We start from the raw sequence: 20,715 nt of genomic DNA on the forward strand, positions 1-20,715 counted from the left end.
ATTTGAAATCCCCGCCATCTAAGAAAAGTGAGGTTATGTTTACGTGGGCGCGGCCATAATGGTTTTTTTTTTTTGATCACGTGATACATGGGCGCAGCCATGTTGGAATTCCCTCCGTCCCTCGTTTCTCCCTCACCGGACCCAACAAATCACCGATTTTACCGAAAAACACCGATTTTGACACCCAAAATCACCGATTTTACCGAAAAACAACAATTTTGACACCCAAAATCACCCCAAAACACTAGGATAAGAGTGTGAGGAGGGAATTTCTCCCGCGCATGAGGGAATTTCTCCCGCACATGTGGGAATTTCTCCCGCAGGGGGCGGAGCTTAGCCGCCATCTTGGATCACGTGACCCCCTCTCGACCAATCAGAGCCCTGTCCGCAAGGGGCGCAAGGTCTACTAAAATACAAGTATATTAGAGTAGTCTTATTTATAAATACGAGTAAACACGTTATAGAAATAAAATCTTAAATCTTTGTATATACATATTGAGGTAATCGATAAACACAGAAACTAATAGACTGATGCATTCATAATAATTCTATACTATAACTAGTGAAGTATAAACTGTATGGTCAAACAAATATAGAGTGAAATCTATAAAATGCGAACATCAAATTAATGTAAAACATAATCTATGTATTAAAGATTAAAAAATTACAACTCAATAACGAATCTTTTATGGTAGATATCTTTACCTCTTCTCTGTCGGCGGGAAAGCTGGATTGTGCTCTCGTCTGTCTACTGTTTCACCTGCGGTTCTTGGTTGCTGTCATACGAGGAATGAAGGAATTCCGCCTGGTTGCGGATGATCTGCTACTAACCACTGTAGAGACTGTAGTCCTAAGTAACAAACATTTCTCCATGTATTCACTTTGAATTAATTCTCAAGTTGCTATTAGAATATTATGCAGTTTTAAGTTGATATCTGTAAACATTTATGACGCAACTCGTCTCATAACTCATTAAAATCTGTTCCCTCAAATCGTTAGAGTAAATAACAATAACAAAAATTTGGATAGCAGCGATGAAACAAATTGTTAATTTGTAAAGTGTGCCCAGAATAATGATGGTTTAAAATAATCAGTTAGTATTATTGTGAACACTATTTTTACTAAAATTTGATTTGATATTATTTCATAGAAACGACAAATTACCGTCGCTCAGTCTCTTATTAACGACACCATGAGAGTGATTGGCATCTTTTTCTCTTGAGTGTATAGTGTACTATAGGGTAATGTAATATTTAGGAACCTCAACTACTGACTGCCTATTAGGATCATACAAATCTCGTTCTATTTTAGAAGTTCAAGCCTCTATACGATCATTTTTGTCCTTTATTCATCCAATTTAGGGAATTCACTAGTCAACTACGAGAATATTGAAATATCTGTCAAATTTCAGGAGACCTCTAGGCAGGGCCGTAGACAGCTTAGGCTGGCCCCGGACAAAACAATCGGTCCGGCCTCCACGATTGTATGTATGCTGAATAGTAAACACTTTTTTATACGACTTTTTTATATCAACATAAAGTTTGGATGGCTGTTTAAATAGTTATTATTAAACGTTATTATTGGCTTCAGAGCTGCTGTAGTTTTCAGATATCTGAAGGGGTTTTTGTTAATATTTTAGTGTGCTATTGTAAGTGATTCGCAAACTTTCAACTCGTTTCTTTAAACCAGTATTATTAAAAGAATTGTATTTGACTACCAAATCACGTGAAAAAGTTTGTGTTGTTCGTCCAAGAACATCCGTATAACACATTGTAATATAAACAATCTGAACCTTAAACACGATGAAGCTAAAGAATTTATATCATAGCCTAATAAAAATAAGCTAATTTAATCTAACCATAATTAAAAACGTATAAACAATTAGGAAGAACCTCAAATTTGTACTGATTTGTTTAGTTTTAAAATTTATAGACATTTTGTTTGAATATAATAATCTTGTACCAACATTACATGTTGTTGTTGTTTGTTGTAATGTTGTTGTTGTTGTTTGGGTTTATATAATAATATAAATACTACAGTGATGTAAATATTGATAAAATTACCCAAAAACTTAGCTACACCCTAAAAGTGAACAATTTTAACTTGCATGAAGTAACAATTCAAACAGCAGGTTTTCTTATACATTTTGGAAAACCCTGAAAATTACCATTCAAATTTATTTTGCAACATAATCCTAGCTATGAGTGGTTAGTGAGACTTAAGTTGACTTTGTAAAATGTAAGTATGTATAGTTACATTTACATAGTTACATAGTTACATTGGGTTACCGCATAAAACAAAACGGTAACACATCCGGGTTTAAATTGGCTCAATTGTTAAATTCAGTCCGTCTGTTTCTTGCTTTTCTTCCTATGAAATTATAGGTGGGGTCATATTGATCATCAGTCTTAGTCAATTGAGCCTCTACACATTTTATTTTATACTCTTTGCTCTATATTAAGAAACCCAAAGTTAATTTATTTATTAGTTATTTCAATTACATTACTTCATGCTTAACACCTTCAGCCCGACGGGATAAATGAATCAATATTTTCCCCACTCAAAACCCCGACGTGCGCCACCGGTGGCACATGCCGATCCCCCCAAAACCCCGACGTGCGCCACCCGTGGCACACTCTTATACGGCATTTTAGTTTGGTTTTAAACCAAGCCGTAGTTTTACAACTTGTTTTAGATGACTTTGTCGATACATATGGAACCTTTTACAATGTGCTCCACCGGTGGCGCACGTCGGGTTTTGATAAAGACCTTTTTTAGTGGAAAAAAATACAAAGCAATAAATTTGAAACTCAAGATATTTTAATTAAACATTAGCTTTCCTATTACAAATGGTGTTCAGTTTAGTGCTTGGAGTTAAAACACTCTAAGCACATTGTAGGAGTCTCATCGCACCCTTTGCAGTAAGTTGAAACACGTTTTTGCGTACGTCCTTGCTGCTTTGGCCCCCCTTTCTTCCTTCATTTTGCTGTAGCAGCTGACACACCGTTTTCTGTAAGGAATAAATCTAATTGGATGTTTGTACTTTCATAAAACGTATTTAATTATATTTTTATCAAATATATGGGAAACCATGTTGAAATAAACTTTACAAATTCATAGCAAAAATGCAGATCACTAATTTATTGAACTAAATTGATGAACATGCAGGTAAATTGACGAAAACTAAGATCCATTAGTTTGGATCTAAACTAGTATGTAGTGTTATTGTTGTTATAAGACGTAGTGTAGATATATTGTAATTTTATATAAAATTAAAATGAAATATTTTACCTGGTTTCTCTTGCAGTCCCTTCACGCTTTGAGAGCACATGTTTTAGTTTCTTGGTACCTTGCCTGCCATCTTGGGGTGTTTGAACAAGGGCTCCAACATTTTCTCCTTCAAGGAGATTTCGAAGTATTTTTTCTCTGAAAGTGAGCATACAACAATTTTTTTGGTTTAATGAGTACTTGTTATGTAGTACTAGTGCATTCACTACACAAGTACCTAGGAGAAGATCCAGTGCAACTTTTTTGTACCAAATGAGAGTCTTTCTGATAGGAGTGTAATAAGAGGACATCTGATCTGAAAAGTCCACTCCTTTTTTTGCTGCATTGTACGCCATGACACATGATGGTTTCATGACAACCTCGCCTTTCTTTGTTGTTTTTTTGCTTGCCACAAGAGTAGAAACGTCTTCAGGGCGAGTGGTTATCATCAGTACAGGCCTTTTGTCATGCCATTTAAGTACTTTTACTCCTGTACTGCTTTCTTGACAAATTACTTCACCTTTGGCTAATTTTTTGCTAGTGACTTCTTTTGGATTGCCTTTTCGGTCACTTCGAAGGGTGCCACAAACATAAGTTTTCTTCTCAAGCAGAGTGTTGGCCAACCTTGTGGAGTTGTAAAAGTTATCTGCAAACAGTGTTCTACCCTCATTTAGAAATGATTCCATCAAATGCATGACAATTTTATCTGCATGTGCCTCTCTTGCAGTTACGTCTGACTTACCAGCGTAAATTTTTGCTTTTAAAGTATACCCATCAGTGGTACAAATCTTGTAAATTTTGACTCCATATTTATGAGCCTTTTTTGGCAAATATTGTTTAAAAATCAAACGCCCTCTCCATGGAACCATAGACTCGTCAATAACTAGTGACTCTTCAGGTGTTACCAGACTTTCAAATTTTGCATTTAAATGATTGAGCAGTTTCTTTATTTTCCACAACCGAGGCTCTTCGGTGCACGTCGTCTGAGAAAGTACCTTTCTTCACCAGGGGACGACGTGCGCCACCGGTGGCACATACTTTAATGTGAATTAAATATGATAAATATTGATTCATACGTATTATATAACATTATAGAATAATAATATGCGAATAAAAACCGTTCCTCATGAACAATACTAACGTCGGGGTTTAGAGTAGTCTATGTTATTAAAACATCGAGAATTATTGATGTTGGAATTTTTGAGCGTGCGCCACCGGTGGCGCATTTCGGGGTGAACGTGTTAAGCTTAGTTAAATATATGACACGTTAATATAGGTTAGATAAATTATGGCAATCTACATTAAAATTAATAGATACATATAATGTAAATGAGGTTTAAACAAAATGCCCTATGTCCTTGTAGAACGCACCACAGAATTCACTCTTTTATATGTAAAAACTATATTTTCGCACTTGCAACAGATACATGAATATTTTTTTTAATGCCGTGCTTGGGAACGTCAATAGCAATTTGCTTTTTTAGTAAAATTGACTGCCTTTTTTAGACTTTCCAGTTTGTAGTATATATTAATCTAAGATTATACCAACAAATACTCAAATTTGCTAATCTGTTTTGCCGTATTAAAACAAGATACGAGTAGTTTGTGGATTTATAACTTTTTTTTGGTTTATAATGTTTTGCTTTAAGCTTAGAATTTCCTTTCAAAAGACACATTTTCAGTACTTTTGTGATGTTTCTGCTCATTTTTCCTTCATCTCAACCAAATAATGTAAACAAATGATATCATATGACTGGAGGATGTTATTTGACCCTATGCTAAATATACAAGGTAGGAGTACGTAACACCACGTGTCGCGTAACGGTCTTTGCTGAGCTTGCTTGTAAATTTGAAATCTGTGGCTCATTTATTCCTGGGATCTTCTGCGGACAGATAGACAATCATACAGAAAAGAAATTTTATATCTTCCTGGCAGACAAAAGCCCTCTGGGCGAGAAAAGTCAACGACGCTCAGCCAAATTCCATTGTTGGACAAGCACTATCATAGAACTTATTCTTGTCTATGTAGAAATGAAATTCCATGCAAAATGTAAAGACTACAGAGCAATCTTGCTCGAGATCCCTGCCATACGCGTTAAGGGGACCGCAGTAAAAGTTTGCACCGGGTCCCACACAAGCTAAGGCCGACCCTGGGGGTGGGGGTGGAGAGTCGTTGTGGAGATTAATTACTTCCTGGAGATTTAAAGTTAGCGTCGTGGCCGTTTATGGTGGTGTATATTCCTCATACTGTGAACTGAAGCTCTATCACTGACTCTCTGTCAGTGAATGTTAATTAAACGAGTTCCACCTGGAGCTCACACATTCTTTGCTAGTGCTAACTATCCAGATACACCTGGATGCTGTGGCACAAGAACAATTAAAGCACGCCCGGTGTACTTCCTCCAGTTCCAGCACACTCCAGTGTTTGGCTGGAGTAATTAACGCTGGATTGTTGCGTGGTGGCGGCCGGAAACCATGCTCCGCTGCCCCTGTGCCTTACCTCGTCTCCACACTGCTTCAGTCTTGCTCCGGGCTAGAAGTTGGAGTGCAGTGCTTATATGTCTGCCGCGGTAATAGTCTGCAGTGTGGTAAGTACGATTATATAGATTCTTACCCAGTTTTATGCAAATCGATCTTGAAGGTCAGTTCAAGGTTAGTAATGATTTGAAAATTTGACGACCTTATCAGGAGCTACGGCGTAGAGCCTTTCACAATGTTATCAATGTTTACGGCCATTGACTCTTTAACATCAATTCTTTATGAAAGCAATGCTAGTCCAAATAAAGGGGAAACTTTATTTTATAACATTATATTATATTATTAATTACCATAAACTACTATAATTTCTTTTGGATCAAAACAAACGCTGCATCATTTGGTGGGGAACAAAGAAAGGAATGAACATATCCAGCATTTCAATAAAAACGACTTCAAATATATTAGTTTTGCAATTATTACTTAATTTGCTGTATTTATGTTCTAGTAACTACCCTGAATGCACTCGGAATTTGTTTAATTATATCGCGAGATCGTGATAGATTGAGGCAATATAGATGCTATTTGAACTATTGCTATTTGCTATGAACTTGTCAAGAAATCATCTTACTTTTTGAGTGTTTGTAAACCGCATTGCAAAATATAGAGCCTTGTAACCCTTACATTGTCACTCACACATATGTAACCCATTATGTTATTTCTAGCACAGTTCTCAATATTCCTTGGCGTGCGGTTCTTGTACTGGCAGTAGTTTTGTATTCAACCCCCTAAGACAATATTTAACCTCTAACACTGTTAAGCCATTATTCTTCATCCTAAAATTATGGATAAGGTCTCATTATAAAGATACTAGCAGTAACCCGCGGCTTCTCACGTAGTTCGTCGGCTTTGCCAAGTGTATGAGCACTTCTGGTTCGAGTGAATTATATTTAATTCACTCGAACAAGAAGTGCGTCCGACGCCAATGTTGAGTTTGCCACGATCAAGAAAATATGTCAATTTATGGGCGTTGTAATTTATTCCGATCTAAGGTATTTTTGTGCCATGCTTTGCTTTGTTTCTCCAATCAGACAAATACATATTCGTAAACAGCTCTGAGAAGGCTATTTATTTCAAAACAACTAAGATGGGTTTTATAACGGTTTTTAAATTTATAGTAAAAGTTAGACAGAAACCATTGTCTTTGTTGTCTACATTATAGTACTGACAAAGCACTGCGTACTTAATATTTGAAGTGTACAGTTAAAAGTACATTTTTACTAAAATTTTTAATTTCCTTATTTGGACATTTTCTTAATTTATGCTCAACAGCGGTTGCAAAAACGGTTGAAATAAGAAATGTAGTTATTATCAAGCTTATTCAATGCTTTTAGTGTGAAACTAATTGAAAACATTGGTTAAATTAATGAAATATATGGTTCTGCTGTCATTAAACCGTGTTTACACAAATCAGTTAATTACATTTGACAGGGTCTTTCAATCTATATCATATACCATTATACCCAAAAATCTAATAGTGTCTCTGTGCATGTCTATATTTTACTTAATCATGTAAAAACTGCTGAACCGATTGTACTGAAATTTTACATGGACGATCCTAGTGTCCCTGTAGACAAATAGACCTATTCTTATTTCAGAACTCTCCGAGCTACGCCCACTAGTCTCTTAAGTTACGTTACAGCAAACGAATATTATTAATTGAAAGACACTACACAATTTTAATTACTATTAAATAAAAATTGAATAATTTTAATGTTTTTAAAGCAAAGACCCATTCTTGAATAAGAGTCTGATTGGTGTTATACTTAAGATCCTGTACTAAAATGTATAGTATGAACATATATAGAAAAAAGCTCTATCCATAATGCAGTTACTACATGTATAGAAGAGTTGAATTTTTGATTTTTGAGAAATATTTTATCGATATTTCATAAAAGACTGATAGTCCTTAACACGTGTATATAAAAATGTATCCGTATTTGAAACATGTGTTTCTGGATCTGGAGTATTTCTCGTATGTAATATAGCCTATTACTTGAAATCACTAATTGGGTTAAGGGCAGTCCGACCTCCATAAGAACATAATGTTAACTTGGGAACCTATATCTCTGTAATGGTTATAGATAGAGTCCTGATTTTTATTTTACTTATTAAATAGCTTATAATCTAGGTCTTATCATGAGGTTTTTAAATTTGAAAAAAAAATTAAAAAGTTATAATTTTTTTATAATTTATTGTTTTTAACTAACTTTTTTATAAGTAAAAATGTTTACTGTGCCTCATTGACAAGAGATATTTATAAATTCCCATGAGGGGAACTAGGCAATAGTAAGTAGAATACTGTATAAAAATTTGACTGGGGTAGGCCTAGTAGTTTTTGAGTTATAGGGCCCCAAAGTTAAAAAATAACAAGTTTCGGCAAATCAAGAAAAAGCAAGAAGGTAGCATATTTTGGACTCATACCTTGGTTTAATGATGGCCTGCACTGTAGGAAGGGTTGTCTGGATCCTCTGCTTCTTGATACAGATCCTCCAGCTTCCTTTTGGCTAAAGTCCTTGATTGCCTGATTTTTTTTTCAATGTCGGTAGCCGCTTTATCTGCTTTGCGAATCCGCTGGGTGTCGAGACGTTTTAAAGCTAACCGCATATTCAGTCCTGGTTCTAGCCCAATGTGCTCTAAAACTTTCACTTTGGAGCTGTACCCATCATTGAATGATAGGACTGCCTCATAGACACCTAGCCTAAGAGCACCTAGTGTAACAAAGGTGCGTTTAGGGAGCCGAGCCCAAATGACATTATTCATAGACTCATTAGGATTTTGAGATTTTCCTTTGAGACATTTTCTGAGTAGTTCTAGGCTGCACAAAGATTTAAAAATAGGTTTGATTGCTTTCATTAGAACAGGTGAGAGGTGAAAATGCTGGCTGTGGTCATATTTAGTTTTTTCTTTGGCGGCTTTGTTATACTTACACCATGTGTCTTCGGTGTCTGGGCATAAAATATGTAAAGGCGTATCGTTAGTAGACTGAACATGACAGTACAACGCCCAAACTGCTCGCCTCATGGCTTCCACGCTGTGTGTATTCCTACGGATGGCTAGTCCATAGTATATTTGGATTTGTTGGATCGCCTTCCCTGTTAGCCTACCTTTCCCAGAAAGAGATTTTCCGTCAGAAAGCTTCAAGCCTTTATTTTTCATGATAAAGTCCCTTATTCTTGTCCCCATCCTCTTCTGGACGTGTCCTACACATTCCAACTTCTGAACGGACACATCTGGGCCATATGGTGCTTCTGCCACAACTGCTGCATAGCCATTGGAGTCACCATCTCCAAGGTACTCCACATAGCGAACACCGTATTTAGTCTCGGATCTTTTGAACATTGCAGTCGCACCTTCAGCTTCCATACCTCCACTGCTACCTACATAATTTGCCTTGCATATTTCTAAGTGTTGGTTGCTTGTTCTCTGAGGGCAGTTACAGTATTTTGACATTGAATAAATATCTATTACTTTACCCGTATCTGCTGAAGTAATTGTGACAACGCCATTTAGCGAGGTGTGGCCTCGCTTTTGCCAGCTTCCGTCAACCGCAACACATAAGTCATTAGAATTTCCATTTTCAATAACTGCTTCTGTCACTGCTCTCTTCATAGAGTTTTCACACACACTTTCTACATGGCTGGACAAAAAACTGTTCATGTTGATTGAACTTGCTGGGCGGAGCGGGTAAATTCATCATGCCGCAAAGAGTTTGGGCAGCAGTATAGCCCTTTCCTATTACACGCAAGCCGTATACTAACCTTAGGTTCAAGTCATAGTAGCATTGTGAACTTTTGCTTGGTGCCTCAATAGGCCTAGGCCTAATATCTGTTGCTTTGGGACAGTTGTCAAAAGCTTTTGTCATGCCACAGCTACAGGAGACGGAAATTTGTACTGCGAGCCCTGCTAATGGTTTTCGACTAAATGATAGGTTGCCATGATAAACCCTACACACTGCAACATCTTTCAAAACTGATTCTAGCTGTACAATGTTTACTATGTCATACTGTAAGGTATCAGTTGAATTATCATAGCAGGCTAGGTTAGGGCTCAATTTCTCATTGGATGTGGAAACAACTTTGGGTGTTCTAGGCCTATCCTCTTCATTACCTGAAGTTACTACTGTTTTCTTGCTACGAACAACAGTCTTCTTCTTGTAACATAGTTTCTTAGTTCCTACTCTCTTCTTATTACCCATTTTAATCTACATTCAATTACAATAAACTCCTTTACAAATAAAAACAACAGGGAAACTTGCAAATCACAAAACACAGTATTTCAAAACTTCACAATAACCTCCAACATAAAATAATAACAACAGATGACATCTGTCATATTGCTGACAGTGTGTGATATCAGCTAAAACCAGACTATAAGCAAAACAGTACCAACATAACAAAACCAATTAATATCTATTTTATAGATTGTTGTTTACTATAAGGAGTGGTGCTCAACGCCAAACAACAGTTGCAAGCCTTTATATATATATTTTTTATATAAGGTTAATATTATAGTAATAAGGTATATTATATACCATTTTAAAGAGAAAATTCTAAAGAATATTAATAAATAAAAAACCAAAATTCCCCAAAAAAAATTTTTTTTCATGTCAGACTGCCCTTAAGCAAAGTTATATGTACGTAGAGGAGATTGTGCGTTGCTGGCATGCAAGTCATCATAAGTACGTATGTAACGTTTATCTGAAGATTACGTGTACCACTAGTGCTGACTAATGTGGCAACGAGGAAATAGCAAAATAAATACATTCATAAACAAAATGAGAAGAGCAAACACATACCCTAACATACTGGCCTGACATATATAATCTTTTGTAGACTTGTACAAAGTGTGTAGACTTTGATTATGTTAGCACTGTTATGAAACCTTACGTAGTGAAAAAAACTGTGAATGTATCATGTAGCAAGTTATATAGTAGAAAATTTAATTTATAAAGTTTAATTTTACTTTTTACATAGACAATAGTGAGATATGTGAAGGTGTATACCCAATCATGGAATTTGGCTTAGCGTCATTGAAGCGTATAATTTAGTAGGCTAACACAATAATTTCTCTTTTGTTTTCTCAATTAAACATTTCAGATCTGTATGATTGTCCTTGGGTTATCTCGGGAATGGAATGTAACTTCGGCGAAGCCTGTTATTGAAGTAATAGGTCTTTACTCATCATTTCGTAATAAAAATTAAACTTTCCAAAAACTAAAACTCTTGTAAATGTATCAATTGGCAGTATCAAGCATACAAATCATGTAGACTGTTCTCAAACTATAGGAAAATCTCAACGGAACTTAGAGTACACGACCCTGTCTTATTTGCTATTTTCTCAAACGGTCGTTTAGTCAACGATTAGTAGTGTAAAAGACACTGGAAGGGAAAATATGCATTAAAGTATCATAGTCGACTGATTTAGGTACTGAAAAAGGATTTAACCTCTAATGCATTTAACTTAGAAAAACACTAAGCTAACACATGTTAAAGTAATGGCTATATCACGTGAAAATTCTTTCTAAACAAATAAAAATATCTGTCTAACTGGAGAGGCGTTGGTTGCGTAAATTTTTTCACAGTAATTTGCAATGTTTTTCTGACAAAAGGGTTAAAATTTGAAACTGACTTGTTCATTTTCTACCTCGACTGCATTTTATATCAATATTTTACATCGACTTACTCAGCTGGGAAGAGTCCACTCGCAAACCTACTCGCATAGTCTTCCGAAACGGGGCAGAATAAGGCAAGGCCATACAGGTGGACCGGCCTCCCCTTAAAATAAGAAAAGTAATGAAAATAACTTAAAAACATGTACCATTTAAAACGAACAAGGATAAAAAAGAAGTAAGACGACGTGACGTAGCTTTGTTATACAAGTTAAGGTAAGTTGTTTATCCTTTGAGTGTTTGAGTACCAGCCGAGTACAACAAGACCTACCATCCCGAAATCACAAGGATTTATTTATTTATCTCGCTAGTGAGTGATAAATAATTGTTAACCAGTTTCCAAATTAGTACTCTATAACGTTTAGTTAATAATAAATATTATTGGTCAGGGGCGCACCGACAGGGGGGGGGGTAACGAAAGGGACCTGCTCCCCAAATGCGTTTTATTTCAAAATAATAGATCGGCTAATAGTCTATTTTCGACTAAAAATAACATTTATGTTGGAACTTTGAAATGAATTATATTCAAATGTGTAAATTCAGACATTATAACTATTTTAATATACGAAATACACAGCACTGCACATATAATTCATTTTAGTTCAAAACGCTGAATATTTCACACAACTGCGAATGTGAGGATAGGTTTCTCAGGACAGACGAGTACCAGGTACGAAGTATCTTGTGGTGTAGTCCTGGCTGATCAGTTGTCACATAGTGAGTGAGTTGCCGAGCTCTGACCAGTTCTGAGCTGTGCTAGTTTGTTGTAATTCGTTGTCACTACGAGGCAACACCGCCCTTGGTGCAGTGTGCTTGTGGACCTCAGTTGTCACATAGTGAGTGAGTTGTCGAGCTCTGACCAGTTCTGAGCTGTGCTAGTTTGTTGTAATTCGTTGTCACTACGAGGCAACACCGCCCTTGGTGCAGTGTGCTTGTGGACCTCAGTTGTCACATAGTGAGTGAGTTGCCGAGCTCTGACCAGTTCTGAGCTGTGCTAGTTTGTTGTAATTCGTTGTCACTACGAGGCAACACCGCCCTTGGTGCAGTGTGCTTGTGGACCTCAGTTGTCACATAGTGAGTGAGTTGCCGAGCTCTGACCAGTTCTGAGCTGTGCTAGTTTGTTGTAATTCGTTGTCACTACGAGGCAACACCGCCCTTGGTGCAGTGTGCTTGTGGACCTCAGTTGTCACATAGTGAGTGAGTTGCCGAGCTCTGACCAGTTCTGAGCTGTGCTAGTTTGTTGTAATTCGTTGTCACTACGAGGCAACACCGCCCTTGGTGCAGTGTGCTTGTGGACCTCAGTTGTCACATAGTGAGTGAGTTGCCGAGCTCTGACCAGTTCTGAGCTGTGCTAGTTTGTTGTAATTCGTTGTCACTACGAGGCAACACCGCTCTGGGCAGTCTTGACGACGTACGCCTTAAAAGAAGCAGTCGCCGGTTACGGTAAATTATTAAAACCTGCTCTGTTCAACAGTAAAAAATTTAAGGTTTTAAATTGTGGTTTACAATATTACACCTCAAGACAATAACTAAAAGATTCATGACCCGACCAATACAGAATTTTATTAAATATCGGTCAAGAATAAAAGTTAAGATGTTAATTTAATAATAATTATTTTGTTAAATATTTTGTTACTTTTATGATTAAATTTTTTTCGTTAAATCAATTTCACATAAACTGTATTTGTTGCGGAAGATTTTAAATATCCCAGTATAAAAGCTTACTGATGCGGTGGTAGAGCGGTTTTACTGTAAACTTTATACAAGCTGATCTTCCACTTTGCACCAATTGCTCTTTTAAGTTCAAAAGTACCACAAAACAACAATTTTATGACGTAATATTTCAAAAATTTCCCGAGAGGGGAGCCAAAAGGTACCGCTACTAATCTGGGGGTGATTCCACACCCCTGACTCCAAAGTGTTCCGGACACTCCCCAGAGAAGATTTCTGGGTGCGCTACTGTTATTGATGTATGAGAAGTAAAATAATCCAAGCGATAATATAAAAGAACGTTGGTTATGACTGCATACACTTCCCAATAAAACAACACAGGGTCACTGCCACTGACACTACGTCAGTGTTAAGACTATGTTTTGTCTTTTCAACTGTCGTCTTTCTTTGCAGTGAAGTTTTGTTTTGTTGTGTAGTGTTTTGGTTGTTAAAACAGGAATAAAGTCAGATCCGGAAACGCAATTACGTTGTAGAAATAGATCAAGAAATTTATTATACGAAATAAACCGTTCGTCAGCCGTATTAGTTTTATTAAGTCGAAATTTAAGGTATTATAAGAGTTAACAGTATCAAATTATCAAGTTTTGTTCAACCCTAATTTTCTTGGTTTAAACACACTCAAAATCAACCGACACAAAAATTATAAATTTATCATTGCCAACTAGAATAAGGGACTGTGATTCATAACTGATTTAACTTTGATTTTAATGATTCAAGTAATGGAAAATTATATATTTCATATTTTTAAACCTTTTGATTCCCTCTCATTTCGGCCTCCACCAAAACTAGTGCAGCTGACAGTCAATATCTTTCTTAGAGTCTATTGAGTTCTATTGGTTTAAAGGAAATCAACTCGTTTTGATACAATGAAAATTTTTTCGAACAGTATATATTTTTAAATAAATATATTTTGTTGTTTACAAAATATTGCACTACTATTGTGTTTGCATTAACAAAATACTATAATTTGTACAATCTTACTAATAATATAATAAAAAATAAAACAATAATGTTTGCCCTTCTAAGCATATTTTTTTATTTTCTATAAGCTAGCAACTACATCATACCTTATGTCTGTAAAATTTTGGTTAGGAACTACAATCCCATTGGATAGTTTGTTGGTGCAAGCAAAACAGTACTAAAAACATAAATTTGCATTCAGTTAAATTTAAGATACAGTTATTCCCTACAAATACACATACAAGTGGATTTTGGCACTCACAAACAAGATTTTTTAACAAATTCCATTAATATAGCCCAATAAACAGTAATAACCAAGTTTTCAGCTTTTTCTTGTTTAGGAACACATAGCCACTTCCTAATGGTTGAACAAGTGCAAAAAAGTTCTTAACCGTAAAAACAATTGGATAAGGAAAAAAAACAGGAAGACTCACTAAAAACACAACAAACAGTAGGATTAATTTAACTAGATTAAGCTAAAAAAAGAGCTGTGGCACGACGACTTAATCGCGCCTAGCATGTCTCTGGAAGCCGCAGATAGGGCGGGACGGCGAACCAAGAAGCATGGACAATGCGTCACGCAAGCTGCCCCTAGAAAGTCCCCACTTTCTCCCACAACGTGTGGAGTGATGAATTGCGTAGCGTTACCATTGTCTTTGGCCCAACCGACTGTTGCAATTACAAAATAACCAACCGTATGAAATATTTTTCATCAACCTGCCATCACATCTGACTTGCATAACCTATTGATAACTGCTCAGAGAAAGCCTAATAGATTCTAAACTTAAAACTCCGTGATATTGGAATCACGACAAATTCTTTTTCAACCATCTGTCCAAAATTCAATTTAGTTCCAAAATCATTCCCATATGATAACAATAATAATAATTTATTGCAGTATGACAACATTACATTGTATTTTAACGTCATATTTTCCCTAACTAACCATTCGTACTCATAACTTCAGCGCACTCACACAACCATCAACTCATACACGACCAATAGATTTCCTAGCGACTGTCCATGAACTCGTCAATCGAGTAAAACGCATCGCTACTAGAAGATGCTTTAATGAAGCTCAAAGATGGTTTGAACTTTGTAATTGTTTAACATTCAGGAAGCCATTCAGCGAGCTGGACCAACGAAACAAGGTAGTTTTGCAAATTCTGTTGCACTACGCTGTTGGAATCGAAAGTTGTCTCTGACTCTAGGCCCATATTGATTAACGTCATGATTCTGAACCAGAGAACACATTGACCAACAGAACACGACCACCTCCAAGACATTGAAACAGGGTAAAGTTAGCTATTCAAACGCCTTAAACGCATCCCTGCTTGCATCTCTGAATTTTAATTTGCAAATAATTCGGACTGCCTTCTTTTGGAGTTTAAATACTCTTTCCAATTTATATTAATTCCATCCAATATAAATAATGTTTACAAGATTGTATTAATTTAACTTATCATAAATTATACTAAAAATTGAAACTATTTGCTAGCCCTGCAGCGCAGTTTATCCGTTAGTATTTAGTTTATTGATTAATTATTATCGAACAATATAGGGGTTTGCAAGGTGTGTGTCGCGTAACAGTCTTTGCCATGCTTCCAGGTTATAGGGGTATTCTAAACGACACCGTCGAGTTGTTAGTACCATTGTCTGATGAGCTGCCTTGGCCTAACCACCGTAAATTACTAAACGTTACCGGTAGTCTTGCCAGGACTGCTGTTTCTCCCGGAAACACCCCCAGTGGCGTAGCTACCTTGGGTGACACCCGGTGCAGAAGTTGGTGGTGTCACCCCATCGAAAGTAAAAAGCAATAAATTTTATATCATAAAGGTCATGGATATAATATATTTTGTTCTTTTTATTATATATCACTATAGAATAATACACGTTTAACAATTCACGCCAATCAAATACAACACACTTCACGAAACAAATGAGAAATGTTGCAACTGAGACGTCAAAGATCGCGAGTATGGGACGGGGGATTCCCTACGACAGCGTCAGGCTCTTTTGCGGGAATCCCCGAGTTATACATAGAGCTGAGCTAGTGCTAGTGGAGGAATCCCCGAAAAAGAAATTTTTGTGCTAGCGGTTTACTTATTAACTTTTTTGTACATTGTTCTTACAAGTTACAAGTTGAGAGTTCGGGTGGGTGTGACCCCAAAAAAGTAACACCTGGTGAGGCCCGCCCCCCCCTTTGCTACGCCACTGAACACTCCCCTTTTTTGAAGTCAATAGACATATCCTTTACATCATCATCGAAATCAATTATGCCTAGGAAGTAATTACGTTTGATCGACTTCACTAAGACCGATTCCATGAAGCGATATGCGCCCTGTATAACATGCATTCCTAAGAACTCGATCTTGCCTATTTCAAAATCAAGTGTCATCTAGGCTTTAAGACCACAGATCAATTCAATCTCAAAACGTTTCCTCTGAGTAATATATATATATATTTATTTATTTGGTTTCGCTAATGCTCAGCCAAATCCGATGGAATTGCATATACCACTATCGAACCCGATTTTGCATATAACATTCCATGTATTTGATTGAATAGCTACAACGAGTAAAGTAACGCTTGAAGTATTTTAGACTAACATGGAGGAACCCAACAATCGAAGTCCGTACCTTTCTTAGTGAGTGAACTTAATATGATGGAGTCCCATGATATTTTTGAAATAAAAATAGGCATATATTTACGTATATTATAAGGTACATGTGCTTTGGTGTTCATGGTTAAAAGGAAACAATAATCATAATAAATGAATGGATATCATAAACAAAAAAATTGCCATCAGCTGTTTCGCAGAATAGTTTTTAATTTCGACAAAATGGAATTAACACAGGAGGATTCTGTGGCATAGGTGTTAAAATTAGGTGAAGTACGATTTTAACTTGACTTAAAATGTATTAAACTTTAATTGCATCTTAAATGAAAGAATTTGTACCAAACGTATATGTACGCATGTGTCTCTTTATAATGTTGTTGTGGTTTGCAGGACACCACAAATTTAAGTAATTTTCATTATTTATTAAACGTTACTTGAATTATTGTGTGTTTCTAAAATCAACTTGATTTTATGTCATACCTTACACATTAGAACTATCACAACAAATTATTTTATTTTTGTTACAATTACTCAAAAGAGTATCTACAAATCCTAATCCTAATATTAATATATATAAAGTAAGGGCTCTGTGGTGTAATGGTATCACATTCACCCGGCAATTGAGAGATCCGGATTAGAGTCCCGGCGGAGCAAGTACATTTGTGATTCAATGTTTATTGAAATTAAATTCGGCCATTATCGAAAGTGCCTTTACTTTTTTTGTTTTGCTTTCACGCATAAACAATTCAACCTATTGTACTGAAATTTGATATGGACATTCTTAGGGTCCCTAGGATAAATATAGGCCTATTCTTATTTCGAAAATCCCTCCTGGCTACGCCCCACAGGTCTTTAAGGTAGCGACAAAATTCCACCTTGTTCTGTACAGTTGAGAAAGATGAATTAAAAGAGCATTTCTAATGTAATCTACTGTTCTGTGTAAACATTGTTTATTATTTTCAATTTGTTTACATTTGTAGTGAGTACAAATATATTAAACGCTGATTTGGATCTATCTTCGCTGGACTGTGTTTTTCAACTAATGTACTAATTCCAGCTCTAAATATTCTAAAATATTAACAATATGTTTCAGTTTATAAAAAAAAAACGCATAGTGTCATTGTTAATGTACATTTAGCTGTAGATTTTTACCAAATATTAAGTATTAGTTCTAAAAGAAAATGTTACTATCCAACAAAGTAAATTAGAATGGCTGTAAATAAAAACGTTTAGACTTATTTCTTGGTCGTATCAAGGGTCTACCCTATTAGTCTGACATAGTATGATTCACAGACAGAACGTTGTATTTGCAGTCGTTTACCTTACAATTAATTATTATACCTAATTGTTCACTTTTCATGATATCTAACAAAAATAGTTCAATAGTCATCAGAGATCAATTATTTAAGACCATGAACTTGGAATTGATATGATATATTACTATTGTAATGCAGATTAAACAACTATTAAACGGTGTCATTATTAAGGTCAACATTATTTTATGTCACGCGTAGTTTCCAATTTCTTGCAATATCCAGTTTTTAAATTTCATATAATCTTCATTGACCGTTTAATAAATGATCTAGATATAACCAGGATTGTTTAAATATTTGATAAACAATAAGCTTTTAAAAATATTTTTGTTAGTTATACTTCTATAAAAATTTTATTTGTAGTAACTGTTTTACCATTTCTGATGTTTAACAGATGCAAGCAAAGTTTCGAATTCAAACTAAGTGTTGTACTGGTACATTTTTAAGTGGTCAAAGTATATTGTATGTCTCAATTCTGAAGAATATTGTGCCTTACGATTTAATAACATTTATAAAATAAAAATTCTTGAAATATTTAACGAATAAATAAATAATAGATAAATAAATAATGGTTAATATACCTGTATTTCTGTACAGGTATATTAACTAGATATAAACAATTATTATATTTTACTTTTTATTAATCCATGTCAACGAATAGTTTTTGGCTGATAAGTTATTGTGTTTTGTTAGTGCTGTGTTATATAAGTTAATATGCAAAAGATCAGTAGTTTAAAGAAACTATAAGAAGAACCGAAATGTTTTGCCTAAACCAGATGTGAGCAAGAAACAATACATATGTGCATTCAATTAAAAGTATTGATAGATTAGCACGGTCTTGCTAAGACAAGCTAAATGATTTCAAAATGGACAAAATCCATGATGGCTAACATAAAATTCGGGATTGATGTGGAAAAACTGTCAGATGTAATACTTGTGACTTTAGAATAACATTGCGAGCTGTAGTCACTTATATCTGGGCACAGACGGGGTGTCCACGAGTGACATACCACTATTCGTTAACGTCAAAATACTAGCAAAATAGAAATCGATTAATATGTCTAGTGTACTTCAGAGGGTAAGTCTTTCACTAGCAGAGGCTGAAAAAGAGCCTCCCTTTTTCAGGGTGGCGTGGTTGAGATAATGCCCGCAATTCATCTTTATAGATTTAATTGCAGTTGAAATTTCCTCAGCTTCTTGTACTAGTGATCAAAAAAGACGTTGACTTATAAGCCGTACTTACATTGTGTAAGTGTACTTAAGTTGTATCTTACGTTACTGCTTATTAAGAGACAAAGACGTTAATAATAATGTGTTCGATGGCTTCATCAAACCTTCACCAGAGTTTATATTTGATAGAGCAAATAACTTATGCTCAGATAAAGATGGAATGAAAAAGAATTTAAGAAAGTTAAATCGGAATGTATAGGTACTTAATGGATACCCTCAAACATTAATAAATAAGCGAACACGAACCAGAAGAATCATTCCTGAGAAAGCAAATCAGAATAGAGATAAATTTGAGTGTATATAAATCCCTTATGTGCAAAACAATTATTATTAAAAAATTAGAACAGTGGGTAGAAAGTATAACATTAGAACTCCGTTTAAAATACTCAATACTCTTAAACAAAGTCTCGTAAAAAAACCAAAAATGCCATACAGGATTCCAAAAACTTTACAATAAAAAAATGAGTTGCAATAGGGAATACATAGCCGAAACAATAAGACAATTAAACTTAAGGAAAAAAGAACACAAAGAAAACACAAGAGGAGTAGCAGAAATGTCAAAAATTGCACATCATTGTTGAGCCGAAGACCATCGTATGGACTAGGATGTAACTAACATTTTTCAAAAGAAAATTAATTGAGGCTTCATACATTAAATAGGAAAACCAACTGATTAGCCAACCATACGTTGAAATCAAACCGCTTTGGTTGCAAATTTTGAAAAATAAACAAACAATAAAACATGAAGCATAAAACAGATTAGAGATGTAATAAACCAATGCGCAGCCACAGTATGGTTTTAATCTAGAATAAACCAATAATAAAAAAGCTCATCTTTTTACCGCCATCTTGCTTCTTCCGTGAAGTTCGCTATTTAGGTACTAACTGGTCTCTGGTCCGTTCTTAGTGGTTGATAGGCAAATTCAGACATATTGTGACCTGTATTATTTAATTCATGTTTAATAATTAGAGTAGTGTTTTTATTAAGTTTATGCCTTAGAAGTGGAGATGACACACAGCACGGTTGACCCATTCATGTAACAACGCTCTGGTATGATTTGTTAATTTTAACCTAGATCGTAGTTATGTGATAGGTTAATTATTCACCTGAGGAAGAGATCAAATTGCAGAACTCGAAACGTAGTGTTACTAATTTTCTTGTATCACTGAAACAATATCAAATGTCAGGAAAAATCTTGTTCAATCACAATCGTTCCATCTTCAAAAACAATCTTCAAACAAAGGATACAAATTATGTAACTGTTTCTTTCTTTAAAAAATACCGGCTTCGAATCCGGTTCTATGTCCATTGTTCTATGAGAATTTTTTGGCTCCAAATTTGTGACACATGGAGCGTCTAGAGATATTGGAACAAGTAACTAGAGGCC

At 35.4% G+C, this 20,715-nt stretch overlaps 2 protein-coding genes across 2 annotated transcripts in view; one reads left to right on the forward strand and one right to left on the reverse strand.

Annotated features, from left to right (window-relative positions):
* Window positions 1–2,904: 2,904 nt before the first annotated feature.
* On the reverse strand, window positions 2,905–4,218 carry LOC124365616 (piggyBac transposable element-derived protein 4-like). The gene is made up of 2 exons (XM_046821607.1): window positions 3,292–4,218; window positions 2,905–3,010 (listed from the first exon to the last, which is right to left on the reverse strand). Exons 1-2 carry the CDS (start codon window positions 4,134–4,136, stop codon window positions 2,905–2,907), a joined length of 951 nt encoding a protein of 316 aa, XP_046677563.1. The 5' UTR covers window positions 4,137–4,218.
* A 1,569-nt stretch (window positions 4,219–5,787) lies between these two features.
* The window catches only part of LOC124365092 (protein artichoke-like), a 54,224-nt gene continuing 39,296 nt past the window's right edge, over window positions 5,788–20,715 (forward strand). The window contains 1 exon segment of the mRNA XM_046821026.1: window positions 5,788–5,855. The gene's annotated coding sequence lies outside the window, so the exon portion shown is untranslated.

Source organism: Homalodisca vitripennis, chromosome 6 (assembly GCF_021130785.1).
Source record: "Homalodisca vitripennis isolate AUS2020 chromosome 6, UT_GWSS_2.1, whole genome shotgun sequence".
Taxonomy (NCBI): Eukaryota; Metazoa; Arthropoda; class Insecta; order Hemiptera; family Cicadellidae; genus Homalodisca; species Homalodisca vitripennis.

Coding starts and splice junctions, on each gene's coding strand:
- LOC124365616 (XM_046821607.1), bottom strand. CDS start 4,136: ATGGTTCCATGGAGAGGGCGTTTGATTTTTAAACAATATTTGCCAAAA. Junction 3,011..3,291: donor GGGACTGCAAGAGAAACCAG/GTAAAATATTTC, acceptor TATTCCTTACAG/AAAACGGTGTGTCAGCTGCT.